At 37.1% G+C, this 20424-nt stretch overlaps 1 protein-coding gene across 2 annotated transcripts in view; it reads right to left on the bottom strand.

Moving 5' to 3' along the window:
• Positions 1–20424, bottom strand: part of SPTLC3 (serine palmitoyltransferase long chain base subunit 3) — a 125245-nt gene that overhangs the window by 60862 nt on the left and 43959 nt on the right. For both annotated transcript variants that reach the window (XM_058181639.1, XM_058181650.1), the window contains exons 2-3: positions 4089–4280; positions 101–255 (exon numbers count right to left, since the gene is read on the bottom strand). In XM_058181639.1, coding sequence (XP_058037622.1) covers positions 101–255; positions 4089–4280 — 347 coding nt within the window. The remainder of the gene's footprint in view (positions 1–100; positions 256–4088; positions 4281–20424) is intronic.

Here is a 20424-nt window from a genome sequence, read left to right as displayed (position 1 = left end):
AACTGGTACAAAATCAGGCATATAAATATAATGTTTTGCTGCTAAAGAATAAACATAGTTTTATTTATATTAATTAAAAACACTTTGTAGACTGACCCACCTAAATGTCTGGTTCTTGTCATCTGAAACACGTTCCAACAGGTCAAATTTTACTCCAGGAACACTGCAGATAGGGCGATTCAAATTATCTCTTATTCTCATATAGAAGTTTCTTGTAAAAAAATGTTCAAAATCTTGATACAGTGGGACAAAATCCTAAATTTTTTTTTTAAGAAAGAAAAAAAAGCTGCCATGTTAGTATTTGCTTACTTTTTATTGAAATTAGTAACTATTAAAATTAGATAACCGTTATGTGTTGCAGGTCCCTTATAGCCAACCTTAGTTCAATTCTTACATTTTCATCTTTTGGGAAAATTAATATAATGCATGACAACATAAACACGTAGGGCATGATATGCTTATGTGTCTTTCAATCCCTATACTGTCATAATTTGATCTGAAAATCCTGAGTTCAAACTCCCACTTAGCTATAAAACTGAGCAATCTCAGGCTCTGTTTAACTTAATTCATTTAACTTAAATAGTTCTTGTCATTCTACATAATGCCTAGATATTATGTACAATGCCTAGAGAACATACAAAGCACATTAAAATAAGACAGCCATTTCATCCTTTGCCTAAAAAAAAATCACATATTCTATAGATCTCCTATGCATTCTACACAATGCCAGCTTTCACACATTGCTGGTAACATATATATATATATATATGTATATGTCCAGCAAATGAGGAAAGGCTGAAAAGCACTTTACAACTTTATAAAATGTTCACCTCTGTCAAACGTCTACCCGTTTGTTAAGAAATAGTGAAAGAAGAAATTGTTTATATCAATGGAATAACTATTTTTTTTTTACAGAAAGGTGATTTGAAGACTAGGAACCTAATTAATATGTGTGCATTTCTGATTCTTAATTTCCTGCAATTATCATGTACAAATATAATATCCATCCCTGACAGCGGTTGGTTGCTACTGGTTCGCCCTGGATCGGGTGAACTGGTAGTGACGGCAGTGGGAGGCTCCGCCCAGATGCTTCTGTGCATGCGCAGAAGCGTTGCACACGCATGCCCATGAGCGAACTGGTAGTGACGGGCTTTGAAACCCGCCCCTGATCCCTGAACTCCGAATGTCAGATTGAATGTTTCTTTATTACTGTACTTCCAATCCTGTCTGTTTATGGTGCCAGAAAAGCAAATCATATTTAGGGATATTTACATTTCCTATAAAAAACAAAAATCATATTAATATATACCATGTACTTTTTGTGCTCATTGTTAAGGAGACCTGGGACTGGAAGGAACAGATTGAGACTCAATCTCAGCAAAATAGAGTGGCTTTGGTTTCAAAAGTCTGACAATTTTAGCAAGAATCCATTGTAAACTTTGAGCTTATTTGCTGATTCACAATTTAGGAATTGTCTTGGATCTATAGCTCCTGCTTCAGGGGCAAGGAACATTGCACAGGAATATTGCACATCTTCAATCTGTATACCAATTGCAACCTTTCCTGAAATAGCATTAGTTCTTGTTGCTCATGCCTCGGTTAATTAGACTACTGCAAGAAGTTTTACATGGTGCTGCCTGAAGAGCTTTCAGAAGCCAAGAGGGTCCAGAATGTAATGTCTTAGGTAGCGACAGATACGTCTTGAGGCACTCATATAATCCCTGAGGTCTATGACAATTCACCATGGCCAACTTGCCACTGTCAAGTCACTGCAGGACAACTCTCCACGCCCATCTCATCAAAGGAGAATTCGCTGTGGGACAAGAGTTACACTAATATCAAAGAAATGGTTGAATAGAATTATTAAAGGATGCAAAAGGAGGGGCAAATGAATGTGAATAGCAAAAATTAAAATAATTTTTATTTATTTTAAATAATTAAATAGAATTGTTAAATTGTCCCACAGCGAGTTGACTGACGAGTTGTCCCATGATGAGTTGGTTGTGGTGAGTTGGCCGCAATGAGTTGGCTGTGGCAAGTTGGCCCATTCCCTATTCTCTGTATTATTGGTTGCAGATGGCTTTTGAGTGCAATTCAAGATGTGAGCTTTCTTGCTATGCATCTTCACAAGGAGCAAATGTCACCTCTAGGGCCCATGTAAACATTGCTTTTCTGTCACTGCTCTCTCCTTTGGAGCAACATTGCTTTTGAGGTGCAGTCAGTCCATTCTTTTCTGGCTTTTTAGGAAACAGGTAAAAACAGCCAGAGAGGTTGGATTGTTGTAATTGCCTTTTGATTATGAGATCACATCCATATTATTACCGTTAATACTTTATCTTGCTTTTCCTGTTTCCCTAGAAGCATTATGTAGTTTTTAAACCAATTGTATGGTCATAATACAAACTACCTATTGGGGAGTTATATGCCACTCAGTATTGGTAGACTGGAATGGCCTGTGAGTTCTGTAAGTAAAAGAAAACATATGTAGTTGGTCAAGACTTATGTTTTTGGAGGTAAAGGAGCGAAAGAAGAAAACACTTGTGCAACAAAAACGTATCTTTGCTTAATCAAATTCATTACTGGATTGAATGATATTCTCACAATGAAATTATGAGCCCTTCTTTCTTGTAAACATATTATGGGAAGTGTTAAAGCTCTTGTAATAGAAGTTAATCTGGACGTGTGTAACTAAACCATTAACAAACTAACAATCTATGAATATCGATGCATATTTGCTCAACATGGATACTTGAACAGAACCTAATGAGGCAACCAGAGTTATATATTGTGAGGCCTATCCGAGTTATATTTGAACTTGTGGATTCTGAGAAACTGGAAAGGATTCTCTGTAGTATGAAATCTGCCACCTTCAAACTGGGCATATGTCCTACTGGGCTGCCTATTCTGGGCAGCCTAACAGATTGAGTGGTGTGCAGAGTGGATTGAAGAGAAGCTTTTTGTTCATTATAATTCTCAGTTGAGATACGGGAGCAAATAATTTGCTCCCTTTCCAGCTAGCCACCTAAAACTTCCTTTTTATGACTCTGTAGTCCCTGTTCAGGGTAGAGTCGGGGTGACTGGATGGGACTAAGCATTTACTGGCCAGATGTCTTTCCTGACACCTATACGGAGTTTGCAGCAGATGTTTTTTCTTTGCACCCTAGGAGAGAAACATTTTGCACCCTAGGAGAGAAATATCTTCCACTGCTATCTAGGATTGAACTCTCAATCTTCCGAATGGGAGGACAGCGTCTTCCCCTCTAGGCTACCATGCTGCTCCTTCCCAGCAACATAGGAAGAGGTAAATAAATAAGACAGGGGAGTGTATGTGTTTTAAAGGAATTCGCACAGTTTGTCTTTGTGCGTAAAACTCCAAAACTGTAATGAGGAAATAATCATATTTTGTTAATCTGTAGTTTAGCAGCTACATTACCTAAGAGAATCATGAAAACCTGGCAAATTTGTGCCTCCCTATTAATTGGATTAAAGAGCTATTCAGATCAGCTTTCAGAAGGTTTTGTACTACAACTGTTGTCTTCCTAAACACTGACATATATAGTTTCGGGCTGATGAGTAAGATAGAATAACAGAGTTGGAAGGGACCTTGGAGGTCTTCTAATCCAACCCCCTGCTTAGGCAGGAAACCCTACACCACTTCAGACAAATGGTTATCCAACATCTTCTTAAAAACCTCCAGTGTTGGAGCATTCACAATTTCTGAATGCTGATTAATTGTTCTAACTGTCAGGAAATTTCTTCTTAGTTCTAAGTTGCTTCTCTCCTTGATTAGTTTCCACCCATTGCTTCTTGTTCTGCCCTCAGGAGTGTTAATCCTAAACTTGTAATAGGTACTGTGCTTTTTGTTTTTAGAACGTGGGCAAGAAATCTTAGAATTGCCACAACCACTGTCAGGAAATACTCCATATTCACATATTTTACCGTCCATTTTGTTCAAGCCATCCACAGGAGAAGCCATAGGCCTAATGCCTTTATTCGTCTGCTTGTTTCAATGTTTTGTCTTTTCCATTCTGCTCTGCTTCTTGAGAAATAACTTGGGATTGTTCATACAGCTTCAAAATCTTACGTACCATTTGCTCTTCCCGTTCAGTAGGGCCAATCTTTCTTAGTATTCCATGGTCTCTTAAGAAATCTCTCAAGTAGCCAAACAATGTTGCAAATACAAAACCAAGACATGTAAACACAGAAACATACATGGGTGGTTGTTCAAAGGATTCAATAAATGGTCGTTTATAGATAGTTCCATTTGCTACACCATTTTCCTAAAAAAACAAAAAACAAAGTTATATGGTAGTAATAAACATTCATCCACTTAAAAGTGTAGTGATTTTAGTGTGTTTCACTGCTACCATCTGTCTAATTTTTTTAAAAAAAGTTTCACACAAAAGAAGATACCTCAACTAATCGTGAACACAGTTTCTAGTTATTTTCTATTTCTTTGCTAATACGAATATGAAAAATAGTCCAAAAGATTTGATAATTGACTCGTTCTAAGAGTAAAAAGTAAATGTAAACCAATTAATAGAGTGTCTCGATATAAATGTAAGGAAAAGAGAATGAATTAATTTTTTTTTTAAAAAGTTGGGTACAGCACATTTCTGCAGCTCAGGATTTAAGATTCTAATCCTGAAGTATGCTTTCTAACTAAACCTTAATTATTATAGCAACTTGCTAAACCATGGAATTATGTTAGGGAAATTTCTGTTCTTGCATAAAAAAGGTAACCCCACCAAAATTCAAACGGTATAGCAAAGAAAATCGGATTAATCAAAGAGCTTCATTTATAACAAGAACTGCTCCTGTTTTAAAGATATTGACGAAAGTGTGTCTGAATATATAGAACCTCTAGTCATTCAATATGCCATCAATTTTCCCCTAATGACAATAAATTTAAATGGGTTTCTCTACTACTGAAATTTTCATATCTGAACAAACCTATAGTTATTACATGATACATGTACCCTATGACTATCATTAAGTGTTGTAAGTGTTGTACCTTGATGAAGGTATCTTTTGTTTTATGTACATTAAGAGCATATGCATCAAGACAAATTCCTTGTGTGTCCAATCACACTTGGCCAATCAAATTCTATTCTATTCTATTCTATTCTATTCTATTCTATTCTATTCTATTCTATTCTATTCTATTCTATTCTATTCTATTCTATACATAACATAATGTTCAGGGGCAACTAACATATTTTAAGATTTATATATCTTGCTATAAAGCATTATGAGAAAGCCCTGATTGATCAAAATCATGATAGATTATGAAGCTGAATATTAATGAGTCCAACTAATAATACATGTGAGATTATAGAAATAACAGGAGTCAGTGTAACCTTTGTGCAAAGATCAATGACACAATGTAAACACGGTTGCTGGTCAATGGTGATAGTTTCAGAAAAGTTAACATAAAGAGAAAAATCTTTCAATGAAAGTCATTATCACTATTACTGTTTGTCACTGCATTGATTCCTTTGTCAACAATATGAATAATTCAGACCGTGTCTATCAAATAACAAAAACATCCCATTTCCTTTACATAGATGATCTGAAGCTGCATCGAAAAGCACCTTCTCAAATAGAATTGTTGCTCAACATTATCCGTATATGTAGCCAAGATATTGCAATGGAGTTTGGATCAGACAAACATATTGCCGAATGGAAATAACATTTGGAGTCTGGATGAAGATGATTACTACAAATACTTGGGCATCCTTCAAATTGACAACATCAAGCATAATGAAGTCAAGAAAAAGGTCAGAATCTAATACATCAAGAGAGTGAAGAAGATCTTAAAGTCCACACTCAGTTGAGGAAATATCAGGACAATGAACACTTGGGCAATTCCAGTCATTAGATACATAGCTGGAATAGTAATCTAGATTTGAGGAGAACTAAAACTCTGAACAGGAAGACCACAAATATAATGACAATGAATAATGCCTTTCATTCAAACAGCAATGGTGACAGACTATACTTACCAAGGAGAATAGGTGGGTGTGAAATGTTGCAAGCATAGCAGACAGTTGAAGAATTAAAAAGATCATTGGAAAAATATCTGAAGGACAATGAAGAAGATGCATTGAAGTTGGTATACCCTGAAGGCATAATAAATTCTAATCTAAAGAGACCATATTGGTTTACAAGAAAGACTAAATGAAGAACGGAAAAGAGATGTGACAAGGCAAAGTATTACAAGATCAGTATATTAAAAAAAAAAAGCAGGCAAAGCAGATAACAAGACTAGCAATGGTTAAGACCAGCAAAATTGGTGAAAGAGACACAGGGGCTAATTTTGGTTGCATAAGACCAAGCCTTAAGAACAAATGAATATAAAGCCAGAATTGAGAAGATAACAACTGACAGCAAATGTCACTTCTACAAAGAAGCTGAAGAAAGAGTGGGTCACCTAATCAGCTGCTGCAAGAACATTTCACAGACTGACTATAAGCTGCGGTATGACAAAGTAGCAACAATTGTGGAATATCTGCAAGAAAACCCATTTGCTTGCCCACAATAACTATCGAGACTATAAGTAAACATAATAATAGAAAATGAAGAAGCTAAAGTGCTGTGGGACTTTAGAATTTAAAGAGACAGATCCCTGCTACATAATACCCCAGATTTAAGAATTGAGGATAAGAAAGACAAAAAAGTGTGGATAGTGAATGTGGCAGTACTTGGAGACAGCAGAATAGAAGAGAAAGAAAGATGGGGTTGGATGGGAAATCACAAAGTAGAAATAGAACCACTGTGGCAAAAGAAAGCAAAGCTAGTAATAGGCACCTTCCTTGGGTGCAATCTCAAAATGACTGGAGCACCACTGGCATTGAATTGCAAAGGCATCTTTACTAAGAACAGCTTAGATTTTGTGACAATATCATTAAACAACATTTACCTATCCCAGGTCTTTGGGAAGGACATGATGGGTGGACAAAAAAGCCAAATTCAGTCTAACCTTCTAGCAGACTATTTGACAAGCCATAATAATGTGGCATAACACAATCACTAAAACTATTCACTGGAACATCTGTAAAAATTATCATATATCAGTAATAAAAAACTGATGAGAACATGTAGTTGAAAAAGTAATTGAAATGAACCAGTTAAAGAATTGTGGGATTTCCGAATTACAAGACTGATAAAGCTTACTTTAAAAGAATTAGAGATCACAAACTATCAAGATCCGAAAATCGAAATTGAAAGATTATGGGATAAATCGATCATTGTGGCCCCAATAATTATTGATACACTGGATGTCATACCAAAAAATCTTGGACAGCACTTAGAAAATCTGTGTACTGACAAAATCTATCGATCTATCAATTGTAAAAAGCCACATTGCTTGGATCTGTACCAGGGGTGAAATGTTACTGGTTCACACCAGTTCGGGCGAACTAGTAGTAATAAAAGCTTTAAAAGAAGCTACCGGTTCATTCAAACCGGTATTTCCGATGATCAGCTCTGCCATGTGATTTATATTTGCTAGAAAGCAGGAAATCCTGCTTTCTAGCGAACCTAAATTGCATGGCACAGCTGTTCCTCCCCTCGATGTTCTACTTAACTTGTTAAGCCTCCTTTTTCCATGCGAAGCGCGCTTTTGGCGCGCACCATGGTGCACGGGCAGTAAAGTGGTGGCAATCTGTGGAGGATTTCACCACTGATCTGTAATATACACCGATACATTACAAGATCCTAGGTTCTTGGGAATAACTCCAAGCACATGAAGGCCAATACTAGCTAAAGAACTGGCACCTGTAACTTCAGCTGTTTTGGACAGATAATAATGACTTGAATGCAATTCTAAAACACTTGGAGCATCACCAAAACATCTGAAATACCACAGGCTTTGACAAAGTCACCATCAGTCAATTGCAAAAAGCAGCTTTATCCGGAACAATATACATCCTAAGCTGATACCTTTAATATGATTAAATAACAACATGCTGCCTATCTGAGAAAGACTTGATAGGAGGACAAAAATACCAAATGCAATCTAAACATTTGGCTGACTGCGCAACCAACCATAATATCTTATCGCACTAAATTATAGAAAAAGCACTTTGATGTGTCCTTCTTTGAATATCTAAAAAATGCCTTACTGTATGCTAAAAAGGAAATGTTGGATAGCCATTTGTCTGAAATGGTATAGAGTTTCTTGCCTGGGCAGAGGATTGGACTAGAAGACCTCCAAGGTCCCTTCCAATTCTGTTATTATGTTATGTTAAGGTCTTTAGCTATGAATTCATATATATTCCATGTTTTCTAGTTTGGGAGAAAAGATACAATGGCATCATTACAAGCGAGACACATCCAAAACCAAATATACCAAAAGCTTACATTGATTAGAGTATTTCCATGACTAAATAAAGAAGGGTTGCTTGAAACATCCACACTTGTAATTTAAATGAGTTTCAGGTATAAAGTTTAGACTGTTACTTGTACAAAATAAAGAGTCTACCTTCCCAACCTGTCCCCAAAAGATAAAGGCTGAGTATTAGACCTTATCTAATTTTTTTTATATTCTTAACCTGAAGATTAAAGTGTTCTCAACCAAAGAATTCTCATTCAGCTCAGCACTAACAAGGACACATTTTAAAGATAAACTTATTCATTTATTAAATTTATAAATTTATTTTTATTCTTTGATTTCATTAGCTGCCTATCTCAACAAGTGACTCAAATTTAAAGAATAAGTCCTGTAAGCATCTCTTAATTTAATTCGGGTAGCCAACCAATGTTCTGTCACAGACGGTAAAGCCAGCACTGATACAGAACATAACAAACATAAGAAATAAAATATAGCTAAGAAATTGTTTATAATCCTGTCTTAACTCAAATATCTATTAAGAAAACATAGAACCTGTTAACTGGGCAGTCCACATCTACAAAATTCTAGCACAGGATCCTTGGAATCAACCATACCTTTCCTGAGCTTAAAGCTGCCTTCTGTGTTCCCACTGCTTTGCAAGTAGTTATAGCCTCCAATAAAGAGAAGCATTAGTTGTAGCCTTCCTATCAATGGCCACTTCTGGTCCCTTCCCACATGGGTAATGGAACTGCAAACATCAGGAACTGAATTAGTGTCTGGAAACTGGAAGCAGTTAGAGTGGACTTACTTATACAATGGTGTGTGTGTATCTCTGTCTCTCTCTGTATGTGTGTCCTATGTGTGTGTATATAGAAAATTGAAGAGATGCAAATTGTTGTCAGCCAGTGACACCATTAATAGCAATAGCAATTAGACTTATATACCGCTTCACATTGCTTTACAGTCCTCTCTAAGTGGTTTACAGAGTTAGCATCTTGCCCCCAATAATCTGGTTTCTCATTTTACCGAAGTCGGAAGGCTGGAAGGCTGAGTCAACCTTGAGCCTGGTGAGATTCCAAATTGCAGGCAGCCATCAGTCAGCAGAAGTAGCCTGCAGTACTGCATTCTAATCACTGTGCCACCGTGGCTCTCTGATATATTTAAGATTATCTCAGTGCAAGTATTGCTTTTAAACAGTACAAGCACAAGTATTGTTTTTAAAAAGTATTTTTTAAAAAAATAAAACTACTATCCCCCAAAATGTCTAGAAGCCTGAAGCACAAATGGTGAACTCATTTATTTTTTTATTTATTTTGTTCAACACAACAATATGTATAAGTGTAAGCATGAAATAACCACACGAATACAACCAAAGGGAACATTAGGAAAGGGACGGTAGGCATGCTGGTGCTCTTATGCATGCCCCTTACAGACCTCTTAGGAATGGAGTAAGGTCAACAGGAGACAGTCTTAGGTTAAAGTTTTGGGGATTTTGGGATGAGACCACGGAGCCAGGTAGTGCATTCCAGGCATTAACAACTCTGTTACTGGAGTCATATTTTCTACAGTCAAGATTGGAGCAGTTCACTTTAAGTTTGAATCTATTGTGTGCTCGTATATTGTTGAAGCTGAAGTAGTCTTCGACAAGAAGAACATTGTAGCAGATGATTTTATGAGTTATGCTCAGGTCATGCCGAAGGCATGGGGGATAAATCAGTAGTAATGATCAAAATAGTGCACTGTCATACATGTTGAAATCAAATCAAATCAAATTATTTGATGTTCTTAATTATAAGGATTACTAAGCTGCTTCGTGTGTTGTGTAGCTATCAAAGCTCCTGGAAACTTTTTCACAAGAAAAATGTGGAAGATACATGCTTGAAACATCAGATGTCAAGTAAGTCTCACAGATAATATACAAAGAAACAAAAAGCCTTTTTATGAGGAGGATTGCGTAATAGGTTGCTTGAAAGTTCATTTGAAAAAAAGAAAAGGAAATCATTATCATCATCTTCATCTTCATCATCATCTCTGTAATTTTATCAAAACATAGTACAAAACAAAACAAAAATTTCAGCAACCATGTAATTACAAATCACCATAAAGCATGCTCAGAACATACAGCCACAATAATTTAGAACAGTCATAAACTTGGAATTGTCAGCTGCATAAGAATATGGTAGAATAATTAGACTCTACACTAATAAAATATAAAAGTATTTAAATTATTTTTAAAGGCCATCATATCTCATAGAGAGGGAGGGAGGGTGGGAGGGAGGGAAGGAAGGAAGGAAGGAAGGAAGGAAGGAAGGAAGGAAGGAAGGAAGGAAGGAAGGAAGGAAGGAAGGAAGGAAGGAAGGAAGGAAGGTAGAGTCTTGAGGCAAATTTCCTAAAGGCTTGGAACCTGATAATGAAATTAATATTCATGACTCTGTGGTGTAAGGTAAATTAATGGCAGCTGAAATATGTTTATTTCATACTTAGTCCAGCAATGATTGCATGCTGTGATGATTTAAAGATTTCTGATGCATAGAAAGAGACTATGCTGATAAATGATACTGAAATTTTAATATTCACAGGCAAAAAGAATGTGAATAGGTGGCTTTCAGGTCTCCCAATTAAGTTTGTGGGTTGATCAGGCACTTTGCACTTCAAACACCTATTCACCACAACTCTCCTTCTTTAGAACACTTTGGGTAACATAAAAATAACAATATAATTTCTAATTACTACCATAAAAAGCTAAAAAACCACATAATGTTACAAGTTTTGTGAGATGATTTACAAGAGTTCGTATTGTTAAAAACATGACTTCTGGAAGCATTTTGCACATAATAAACCAAGTAAGATGAGAGCACAGTAATTTACTGATTGAGTTTCATGGTATGATAAAGTTATAGCTCTTTTGGATATAAGCTCTTAAGTAAATAACCAAATAGACTGTAATTCCGTAATTATTTTCATATTTTGTACATCTGTTTAGAAGCAAGTTTTCTAGAAACGTTTTGCTTCTGACTATATAGTGCAATGTTACCTCAGATTTGGAACTAAGCAAACCAATTTCCTATGCTAAAAATACAGACAATTTATAGTTTTATAGTACATGAATGAAGTTTGCAGTAGTTTAAAAAAAAACCCAGGTATAGGGTTTTTGATAAACCTGTAATATGAGGTATATTACAGCTACAATCCTAATAACAGCATAGATTGATTGATTGATTTATATCTAGATTATCATCTGTCTGTCTGCCTGTTTCATCTCATCTCTCTGTCTCTCATATCTATCTATCTATCTATCTATCTATCTATCTATCTATCTATCTATCTATCTATCTATCTATCTATCTATCTATCTTATTCACCCAACTCTAGGAGGCACCAAAATCTAAAATTAAAAGACATATAAAGTAATATTAAAACTATAAAACCAGACTTGATTAAAACATTAAAACCAATAAAAACGTGACACCAAATAAACCTTCTAATTTTCCAGTCCCCTCCCAGAGCTTGGGGTGAAAGCCAGATTTTCAGAGCCTTTTGTAAGTCTAAAAGGATGGAGATCTGCCGAATTTCAGGGGGCTGCCATGGAAAAGGCACACATATTGAAATTAAATTATTAGTAATCAACTCAAAGGAAGATGAATGAAGTAAGGGAAAAAGAATATGGTCTACAAGAACTGGCACATGCAGAAGACCAACAAAAATTGGCAATAAGTGGATAACGAAAAAGCAGCAAAGAAAGCTGTCCCTGAGGCCACAAGCTAGGACTTACACCATTAACTGGACACAAAGGAAGGCAAGAAAAACCTCTATTGACTTGCAAAAAATGTGTGTCAAGGCAATAAAAGACATGGAACACTGCATGTGTGTTAAGGATGAAAACTGAAGCTTAAAATTCTGGAAGGCTAGCAGCAGCACTCTGATGAAATCTTTAATATCAAATTTCCACACCCACCAATTCCTGATGACTTGGCTAATGCTGGCCTAGCCCTATGCATTTCACCTGAAGAGATAGATCATCAAAGCTGTCAGGAGTATGAAGAATTTGAAAGTACCTGGCCCGGACAATCCATCAGTAGACACCAGGAAATCGAAAAAACTTTGCGGCATAGCAATTGATTGGCTGACAAATTTCAATGCTATTGTGGTCTGTGACTGTGCGCCTGCTTGATTGGGGAATGAATATTACACTTCTCTCTTCAAGAGTAAAGGCAACCTGCAGACTGCTCTAACTATTTACCAATTCACACATAATGTCCTGTCACACACAATAAAATTTTTTAAGTGGATTCTTAATCAGTACCTCCACAACATCACTGAAATCAGAATTGATCTTTGACAGTTACGTGAAAGTCTTGAGTGCCAGCCATTTTTGTGGCTCACCTTCCCATGCAGAAGCATAGAGAAAAGAACTAATCTAGTATACCTGAACAATCCTCAACCTAGAAAACCCCCAAACTTTTGAATGTATTCTGCATCAGCTGATTTGAATTGCACTGTGTGACCAATGTACGACCAAGCTACTCATAAAATGAGCCCAGATGCTCTACATTAATATCAGTAACATGATGAGATGCGCTGCTGGTTTTTCTGACAGCTTTCCTATGAAAGTTGGTGTACATCAAGACTCAGCATCAAGGCAGTTCAGTCTCATCATGGATATCATCATGCAAGATCTGCATCACAGTGTTTCCTGGGATTTGCTCTACTTCAACAGTCTCCTATTCGCAGCTACCATGAGGAAAGAACTGCAGCATGGTGTCCAGACATGGAATGACTGTCATAGCCAAATTGGTTGCACCATAATATCAAGAAGACTGAGCATCTGGAGACCAGCTCAAATGCCTCCATCATTCAGATCAGTGGTGAAAATCTAGTAAAGACAAACTCCTTCTGTTACTTAGGATCCATCTACAAAGTAATGGCAATATTACTGGGGAAGAGCACATGAGGGTAAATGCAACATGGCTGCGGTGGAATGAGATTACTGGAGCACTCTGTGATAGGCGCACGCCAATTCAATTAAAACTGAAAGCATATAGAACCGTGTTGGCGAACCGGAAGAGGCACGCAGAACCATCCCGTGAGGGATGCGCGGCCTCGCTTCCTCGTCCGTGGTCAGCTGGCCTTCGCGCGTGCGGGATTGCTGAAACACAAAACAGCAGCATTCCATCGTGCATGCACGAGCTGGCACCCGAACTTCTGGGTTTATATCGTGCACATGCATGATGGCCAGCTGTTCATTGGGGGGGTGTCCGTGCCAGAAACCAGAAGTTTGGGTTCCGGCTTGCACATGCGCAACGGAATGCTGCTCTTCTGGGTTTCAGCTCTCCCGCGCACGTGAAGGCCAGTGAGGTCCAGGTGGGATGGTTTCGCGTGCCATTTCTGGCACGCAGGCCAGCACGTGGTGACATAAAAGTTTAGCCATCACTGGTATAGAATGAAGACTTGCCCAGAAGTACTATGTGATGATTGCTGTCCAACTACCAAAAGTGCTGAACGCTCTCTACATGCCATGGAGATACGTATGTCCCAATGCTCATTAGGTCTTTCCAATTTTGACCACATAGCAACAATACAGACCGCAGCAGATAGGAAAATATGGGGAAAATACACTGTTGTTGGCACTGCCTACTGCTGTAATACTGATGGCAAATGTCTACTCAGAAGACCAAAGCAAAGGTGGCAGGACACTCTTGACATGGATATGACAATCCAATTGCTATGTCTGATCACATGAAATGGCATTCAGCTGAGCTGAACATTGGATGCTGCATCTGCAGGAAAATGCTAGATGGAGATGAAATAGCTTTTGTAACCTTTCTTTTCTGTACATCTAAGTAACAAAACAATGAACATTCAGTCCAGAGATTCAAATCCTTTTTATATTGTTAAGATAAATCAATATAATTTTTATGATCAATTTGTCAACTATATATTTAGCACTAATTGTTTAACCTTGTTAATTCCTTTGCCCACTTACAATTTGTCTACTTATATTTTATTATCACCTTTTCTCTTTTTTCTCCGCTTTTTGTATGCTTTTCCTCTCTCTTTCTTAGTTTTTTAAAAAAATGATTAATTAATTAATAAAATATTAAACTAAACAAGAAACTACAGCTGGCCCAGAATGCAGAACTCAAGTATATACCCAAGCAACAGGGTTTCAATTTTTTTTACTATCGGTTCTGTGGGTGTGGCTTGGTGGGCGTGACATGGCTTGGTGGGCATGGCAGGGGAAGGATACTGTAAAATCCCCATTTCCTCCTGATCAGCTGGGACTTGGGAGGCAGAGAATAGATGGGGGTGGGGCCAGTCAGAATTTTTACTATCGGTTCTCCGAACTACTCAAAATTTCCGCTACTGGTTCTCCAGAACTGGTCAGAACCTGCTGAAACCCACCTCTGAAGCAACAGCTGTCCTTGGAGAATTGCGCTAGTTACAAGTTTACTTCCAGGTGCAACTCAATGAGTTGCTGTTACCTATAAAGACCCTTACGATTCAAGGCCTGGAAACCTGAGGGACCATCTTCTCCTAAGGCAGGAGTGTCAAACTCATGTCATCACAATGACTATCAGGACTTTTCATCCGCCCTTGCTAAACAAGGCATGGGTGTGGTCAGAGGGCCATGAGTTTGACAGCCCTAAGGGCACCTGTCCACAGGGTAGGATTAGTAGGTTGAGTCAGAACTTCCATCAATAGAAGCCACAGAGCAATTTTCAATTGCTGCCCCTCTCCTCTGGAATTTTGAAGGGACTGAATTTTCCATAAAAGTATACTGGGACACACAGAAGCATTACCGAAGGTTTTGTGCCTCTTTTTCTTTGTATCAACTCAATGTTCACCCAAGAGAAAAGAGAGAAACCTTCAATGAAAATGGTATAGTGGAATGCAGAGATAATCCTGAACAAAGGTATGGAAGAGCCAGTAAGAGAAAATAAAAGGCACCTTGATTTTGGGAAGAAGGAAGGTGTGTGAGAGAAATGCAAAGTAACCCCATCTATTTGGTATAAGAAGGGCAAAGAAGAACACTTTTAAAATTCTGTTATTATACCCTACAACAATAATAGCATTTCTGTAATCTTTGGGATGTCTAATTCCTGATCTGGCATTTCTCAAAGAGCTGACAAACATCACGGAATACTGAGAGGTAAGTGGCTTAATTAATTCCAAACAGTTATAAATTTGTTACTGTTCAGCTGAGTTCACATTTGCAATAATAACAAGGGTTATTGTGACTAACTAATTCTTCCTCAAGGACAATTAAATGAATCTTCACCCTTTACATCTCAAATGGTATTCTAAGGAACAGTATGGAAGATAACAATTCTCCCAAATGACCCTATAATATTAGGGACTCCGCAGGGAGTCTGTATGACTGATTATTTAAAACACATAGTCAAGAGAATTCATCATCAAATTAAGAATGAATAATACACTATGTGTTTGCTAAATTTGCAGGTAGTATTCTCTGCTCCAGGATGATGAAAATAAGCAGTTATAACAGAAGCACATGACATCATTTTGACAGGATGTCATGGAGAATTTTTATTAGTCCTCTCAATGAAAATTCAGAACATACTTATCTACATGGAATAGTTTTATGACCACTCAGGCACGTTAGCTTCTTATTCTGAGTGTCTCCTCCCAATCTTACTGTGACAGTATTTCTCAATCTTATATTACTCAGTCTAATCCTCATCATATTTAGAAAAGAGTTACTGCTTACTCCCAACTATGGAGTGAAGACTGTAGACTGAAAGACAAATACACTTATCTTTCTGTTGTTCATCTTTTTATTTAGAAAATATATATGCCTCCACTTCTTTAATTGCTCTTTAATTACCTCAAGGAAGCCCTTTCAGTCCATGTATTGAACCATTACAGAAATTAAAATGCATCGAATAAAGTAATAAGCCATGAAATATATTTCTTTATATAGGAAGTGCTTTTTCTAATAACTCTATACTATACTATAATTCACACACAAATATATTAACAAAGCCAATTTGATGATGTGGTTCATATACTGGAGTAGAAATGACCGACTGTGACTTCAAACATTGTTACTCGGTCTCAGCCCAACTCAACACACACAGCTGTTGTGATGGGGAAGTAGAATTGTATAAAATAAAAAAGGATATAAATACAATAAATGAATATTCCTCTGTTTACCCCAGCTATTTGTCTACGTTAATAAAAATTTTACAAGCCTTTTAGTTTCTGTTCCACAGATAAAACTTAGATCTCTGACACCAACATATTTCATCTTATTAGATTATACATTGCACAGCCTTGGCAGAATACATAAAATAAAAAACCTATTAAAATTTTAAATAAGTAAACTATACCTATAAACTAAAACTCAAAAGTCAACTCCTTCTCAAACATAGTTATAATACACTAGCAACTTCTATTTATATTATAGTTCAAAAGCATTATTTAGGAACATGTTCCAAATTACTATTGTTTGGGAAAGATAACAGAGTGAGGTCAATTGACTCAAAATGCAAAAACAATGCTCTTTTAAAATGTTGCCTATGGTAATAGTACATTTGCCAGCAGAGATGCTGGAAAGAGCCATGATTTTGGTTCTGATTTTTGGAAACAAATTACTGGCAAACTATTTATACAACAAATGTGATAACACTGCTATCTTATTGCGAAAGTGTAATTATAATTATTTACATGAAAAACATTCACTTAAACAAAGAAATATATAATTAAAAAAAGAACGAAGATCTACATGTTTTTAATTTAATATTTGCTACTTACAATAGTTTAGATTAACAGAGTTGGAAGAGACCTTGTAGCAGGGGTGAAATGCTCCCGGTTCGGACCAGATCATCCAATCCAGTAGCGATGGCGGCGGGTGGTTCGGAGAACCAGTAGCAAAAATCCCTGCCACCCCATGCCCAGCCGCGTGATCATCAGACTTTTTTTTTTTACTTTTAAAAGCATTTTTTCTTCGGCCGAAAAAATGCTTTTAAAAGTAAAAAAAAAGCCTCTGATGATCGCATGACTTAGCTAGATCGTCAGAGCCTTTTAAAAGCATTTTTTCTACAACCTCTTCGGCTGAAGAGGTTGTAGAAAAAATGCTTTTAAAAGTAAAAAAAAAAAAGTTGGCCATGCCCACCCAGTCACATTACACACACCCCCAAGCCATGCCCACAGAACCGGTAGTAACAAATTTTACATTTCACCACTGCCATCTAGTCCAACCCCTTGCCCAAGCAGGAGTCCCTACACGATTTCTGACAAATGGCAGTCCAATCTTTTCTTGAAAGTCTTCAGTGATGAAGCTCCCACAACTTCCGAAGGCAAGCTGTTCCATTGGTTGATTGTTCTCACTGTCAGAAAATTTATCCTTATTTCTAGCTTGAATCTCTCCTTGATCAGTTTCCATCCGTTATTCCTTGTCTGGCCTTCAGGTGACTGGGAAAATAGCTTGGCCCCCCTCCTCTCTGTGGCAGTCCCTCAAATATTGGAACACTGCTATCATGTCTCCCCTGGTCCTTCTCTTCTCTTCTCTTCATTAGACTAGCCATGTCCAGTTCCTATCACCGTTCTTCATATGTTTTAGTCTCCAGTCCCCTAATCATCTGGTTGCTCTTCTCTGCACTTTTTCTAGAATCTCAACATCTTTTTTATAGTGTGGTGACCAAAATTGGATGCAGTATTCTAGGTTAACCAAATGGAACCCAATTTAAAGAGAAAGGTATTTCTCCTCCCCCACCTTTTCAGAAATCCACAATTTTCCAGTTTTAAAAAAGCAATCTTTACTTGAATGTGTTGTTCAAGAAAAACATTAAACAGCTAACTGCTAATTGAAAATTTAAATATTATTGTAATTCTCATCTCAAACATTGATGGTCTCATAAATTCTCTGTATAATTAAAAAAGGATGTTTCAGTTGCTAAACAGAATCAATTTCAATTCTACATGTTAGGTTAAAGCAACAATACAGTACATACTAAACTAGTTGCTCATAATTTATAGAATAGCAAGGAATGAGAAAATTCCAGCTTCTTTGTTTAATTGTACTTTTATTAAGAGGCTTTGCCTCTTTGTAATTTGTCTTTGTAAAAAAGACAAATATGAAGAAAAACCAAAACTGAAAAAATAAGTAATTTCTGATCTTCTTTTAAACAGTTAGGAAAAAACCCTTTAATCTTCCTCGCTCTTGAGAGCACAGCATTCCCTCCAGCCCCTTATTTAATCTCTTTTCGATCATCAAATCCATAAATCAGTGCTTCACTTTTTTCCATTTTCAGCATAAAATCGATAAAAGGTTATCAATCTTTTACTGAAGTACTTATTGTTTTGTCTTTGACCAGTTTCGCCATTTCTGCCACCTTCACAATCCATTCCTCCATTGTGGCAGTTTCAGTATTCCTCCATCACTGTGCGTAAAGTCTTGCTGCAGTTACCGTATATAAAATCAACCTTCCATGAATCTTTTCCTAAACCTAATCTTAACCCTTCCACGTGTCTTTTCTGACTGGTTATCCTTAAGTTGCAATAAAAAAGAGTTCTGGTTTCCCCCCCCTCAATATTTTAAATATTTAAAATTAATTTCTATCAATGTATCCAGTTTTTCTGCCTTTCTCACAAGTTCACCATGCATGGTAAAATGTCCTTGACATTTCCCACACTGCCAACATTGATCTGAAGTAACTTTATACATCTTTGATAATTTCTCTGGTGTCACATACCAAAGGTACATCATTTAAAATGATCTTTTAAATTAAACAGTGTGAATGTCATCCCAGTTATCCACGTTCTCTCCCATTTGTCCATTCTGTGTATTACAACCAAAATTCATAGCCCTTTTTATCAGGCAGGCCTTAACTTGTTTGCCTTCCATTTGAAACCTAATTTTATAATTTCAGCTTTGAGAATGTGACACTGATAGAATAGAATAGAATAGAATTTTATTGGCCAAGTGTGATTGGACACACAAGGAATTTGTCTTGGTGCATATGCTCTCAGTGTACATAAAGAAAAGATACGTTCATCAAGGTACAACATTTACAACACAATTGATGATCAATATATCAATATAAATCATAAGGATTGCCAGCAACAAGCTATAGTCATACAGTCATAAGTGGAAAGAGATTGGTGATGGGAACTATGAGAAGATTAATAGTAGTGCAGATTCAGTAAATAGTCTGACAGTGTTGAGGGAATTATTTGTTTAGCAGAGTGATGGCCTTCGGGAAAAAACTGTTCTTGTGTCTAGTTGTTCTGGTGTGCAGTGCTCTATAGCGTCGTTTGAGGGTAGGAGTTGAAACAGTTTATGTCCAGGATGCGAGGGATCTGCAAATATTTTCACGGCCCTCTTCTTGATTCGTGCAGTATACAGGTCCTCAATGGAAGGCAAGTTGGTAGCAATTATTTTTCTGCAGTTCTAATTATCCTCTGAATTCTGTGTTTTTCTTGTTGGGTTGCAGAACCGAACCAGACAGTTATAGAGGTGCAAATGACAGACTCAATAATTCCTCTGTAGAATTGGATCAGCAGCTCCTTGGGCAGTTTGAGCTTACTGAGTTGGCGCAGAAAGAACATTCTTTGTTGTCCTTTTTAATGATGTTTTGATGTTAGCTGTCCATTTGAGATCTTGCGATATGATAGAACCCAGAAATTTGAAGGTTTCTACTGTTGATACTGTGTTGTCAAGTATTGTGAGAGGTGGAAGTATGGAAGGGTTTTCCTAAAGTCTACCACCATTTCTACGGTTTTGAGTGTGTTCAGTTCCAGATTGTTTTGGTTGCACCACAAGGCTAGTCGTTCGACCTCTCGTCTATATCGGATTCGTCATTGTCTCGAATGAGACCAATCACTGTTGTGTCATCTGCGAACTTCAGTAGCTTAACAAATGGATCATTGGAGATGCAGTCATTGGTATACAGAGAGAAGAAGTGGGAGAGCACACAGCCTTGGGGGCCCCTGTGCTAATTGTACAGGTATTTGATGTGATCTTGCTTAGCTTCACCTGCTGCTTCCTGTTTGTTAGGAAGCTTGTGATCCACTTACAAGTCTGTTCCGGTACCTGTAGCTGGTTTAGCTTAGTTAGAAGAATGTCT

Source organism: Ahaetulla prasina, chromosome 1 (assembly GCF_028640845.1).
Source record: "Ahaetulla prasina isolate Xishuangbanna chromosome 1, ASM2864084v1, whole genome shotgun sequence".
Classification (NCBI taxonomy): Eukaryota; Metazoa; Chordata; class Lepidosauria; order Squamata; family Colubridae; genus Ahaetulla; species Ahaetulla prasina.
This window is presented reverse-complemented; position numbering and strand designations above follow the sequence as displayed.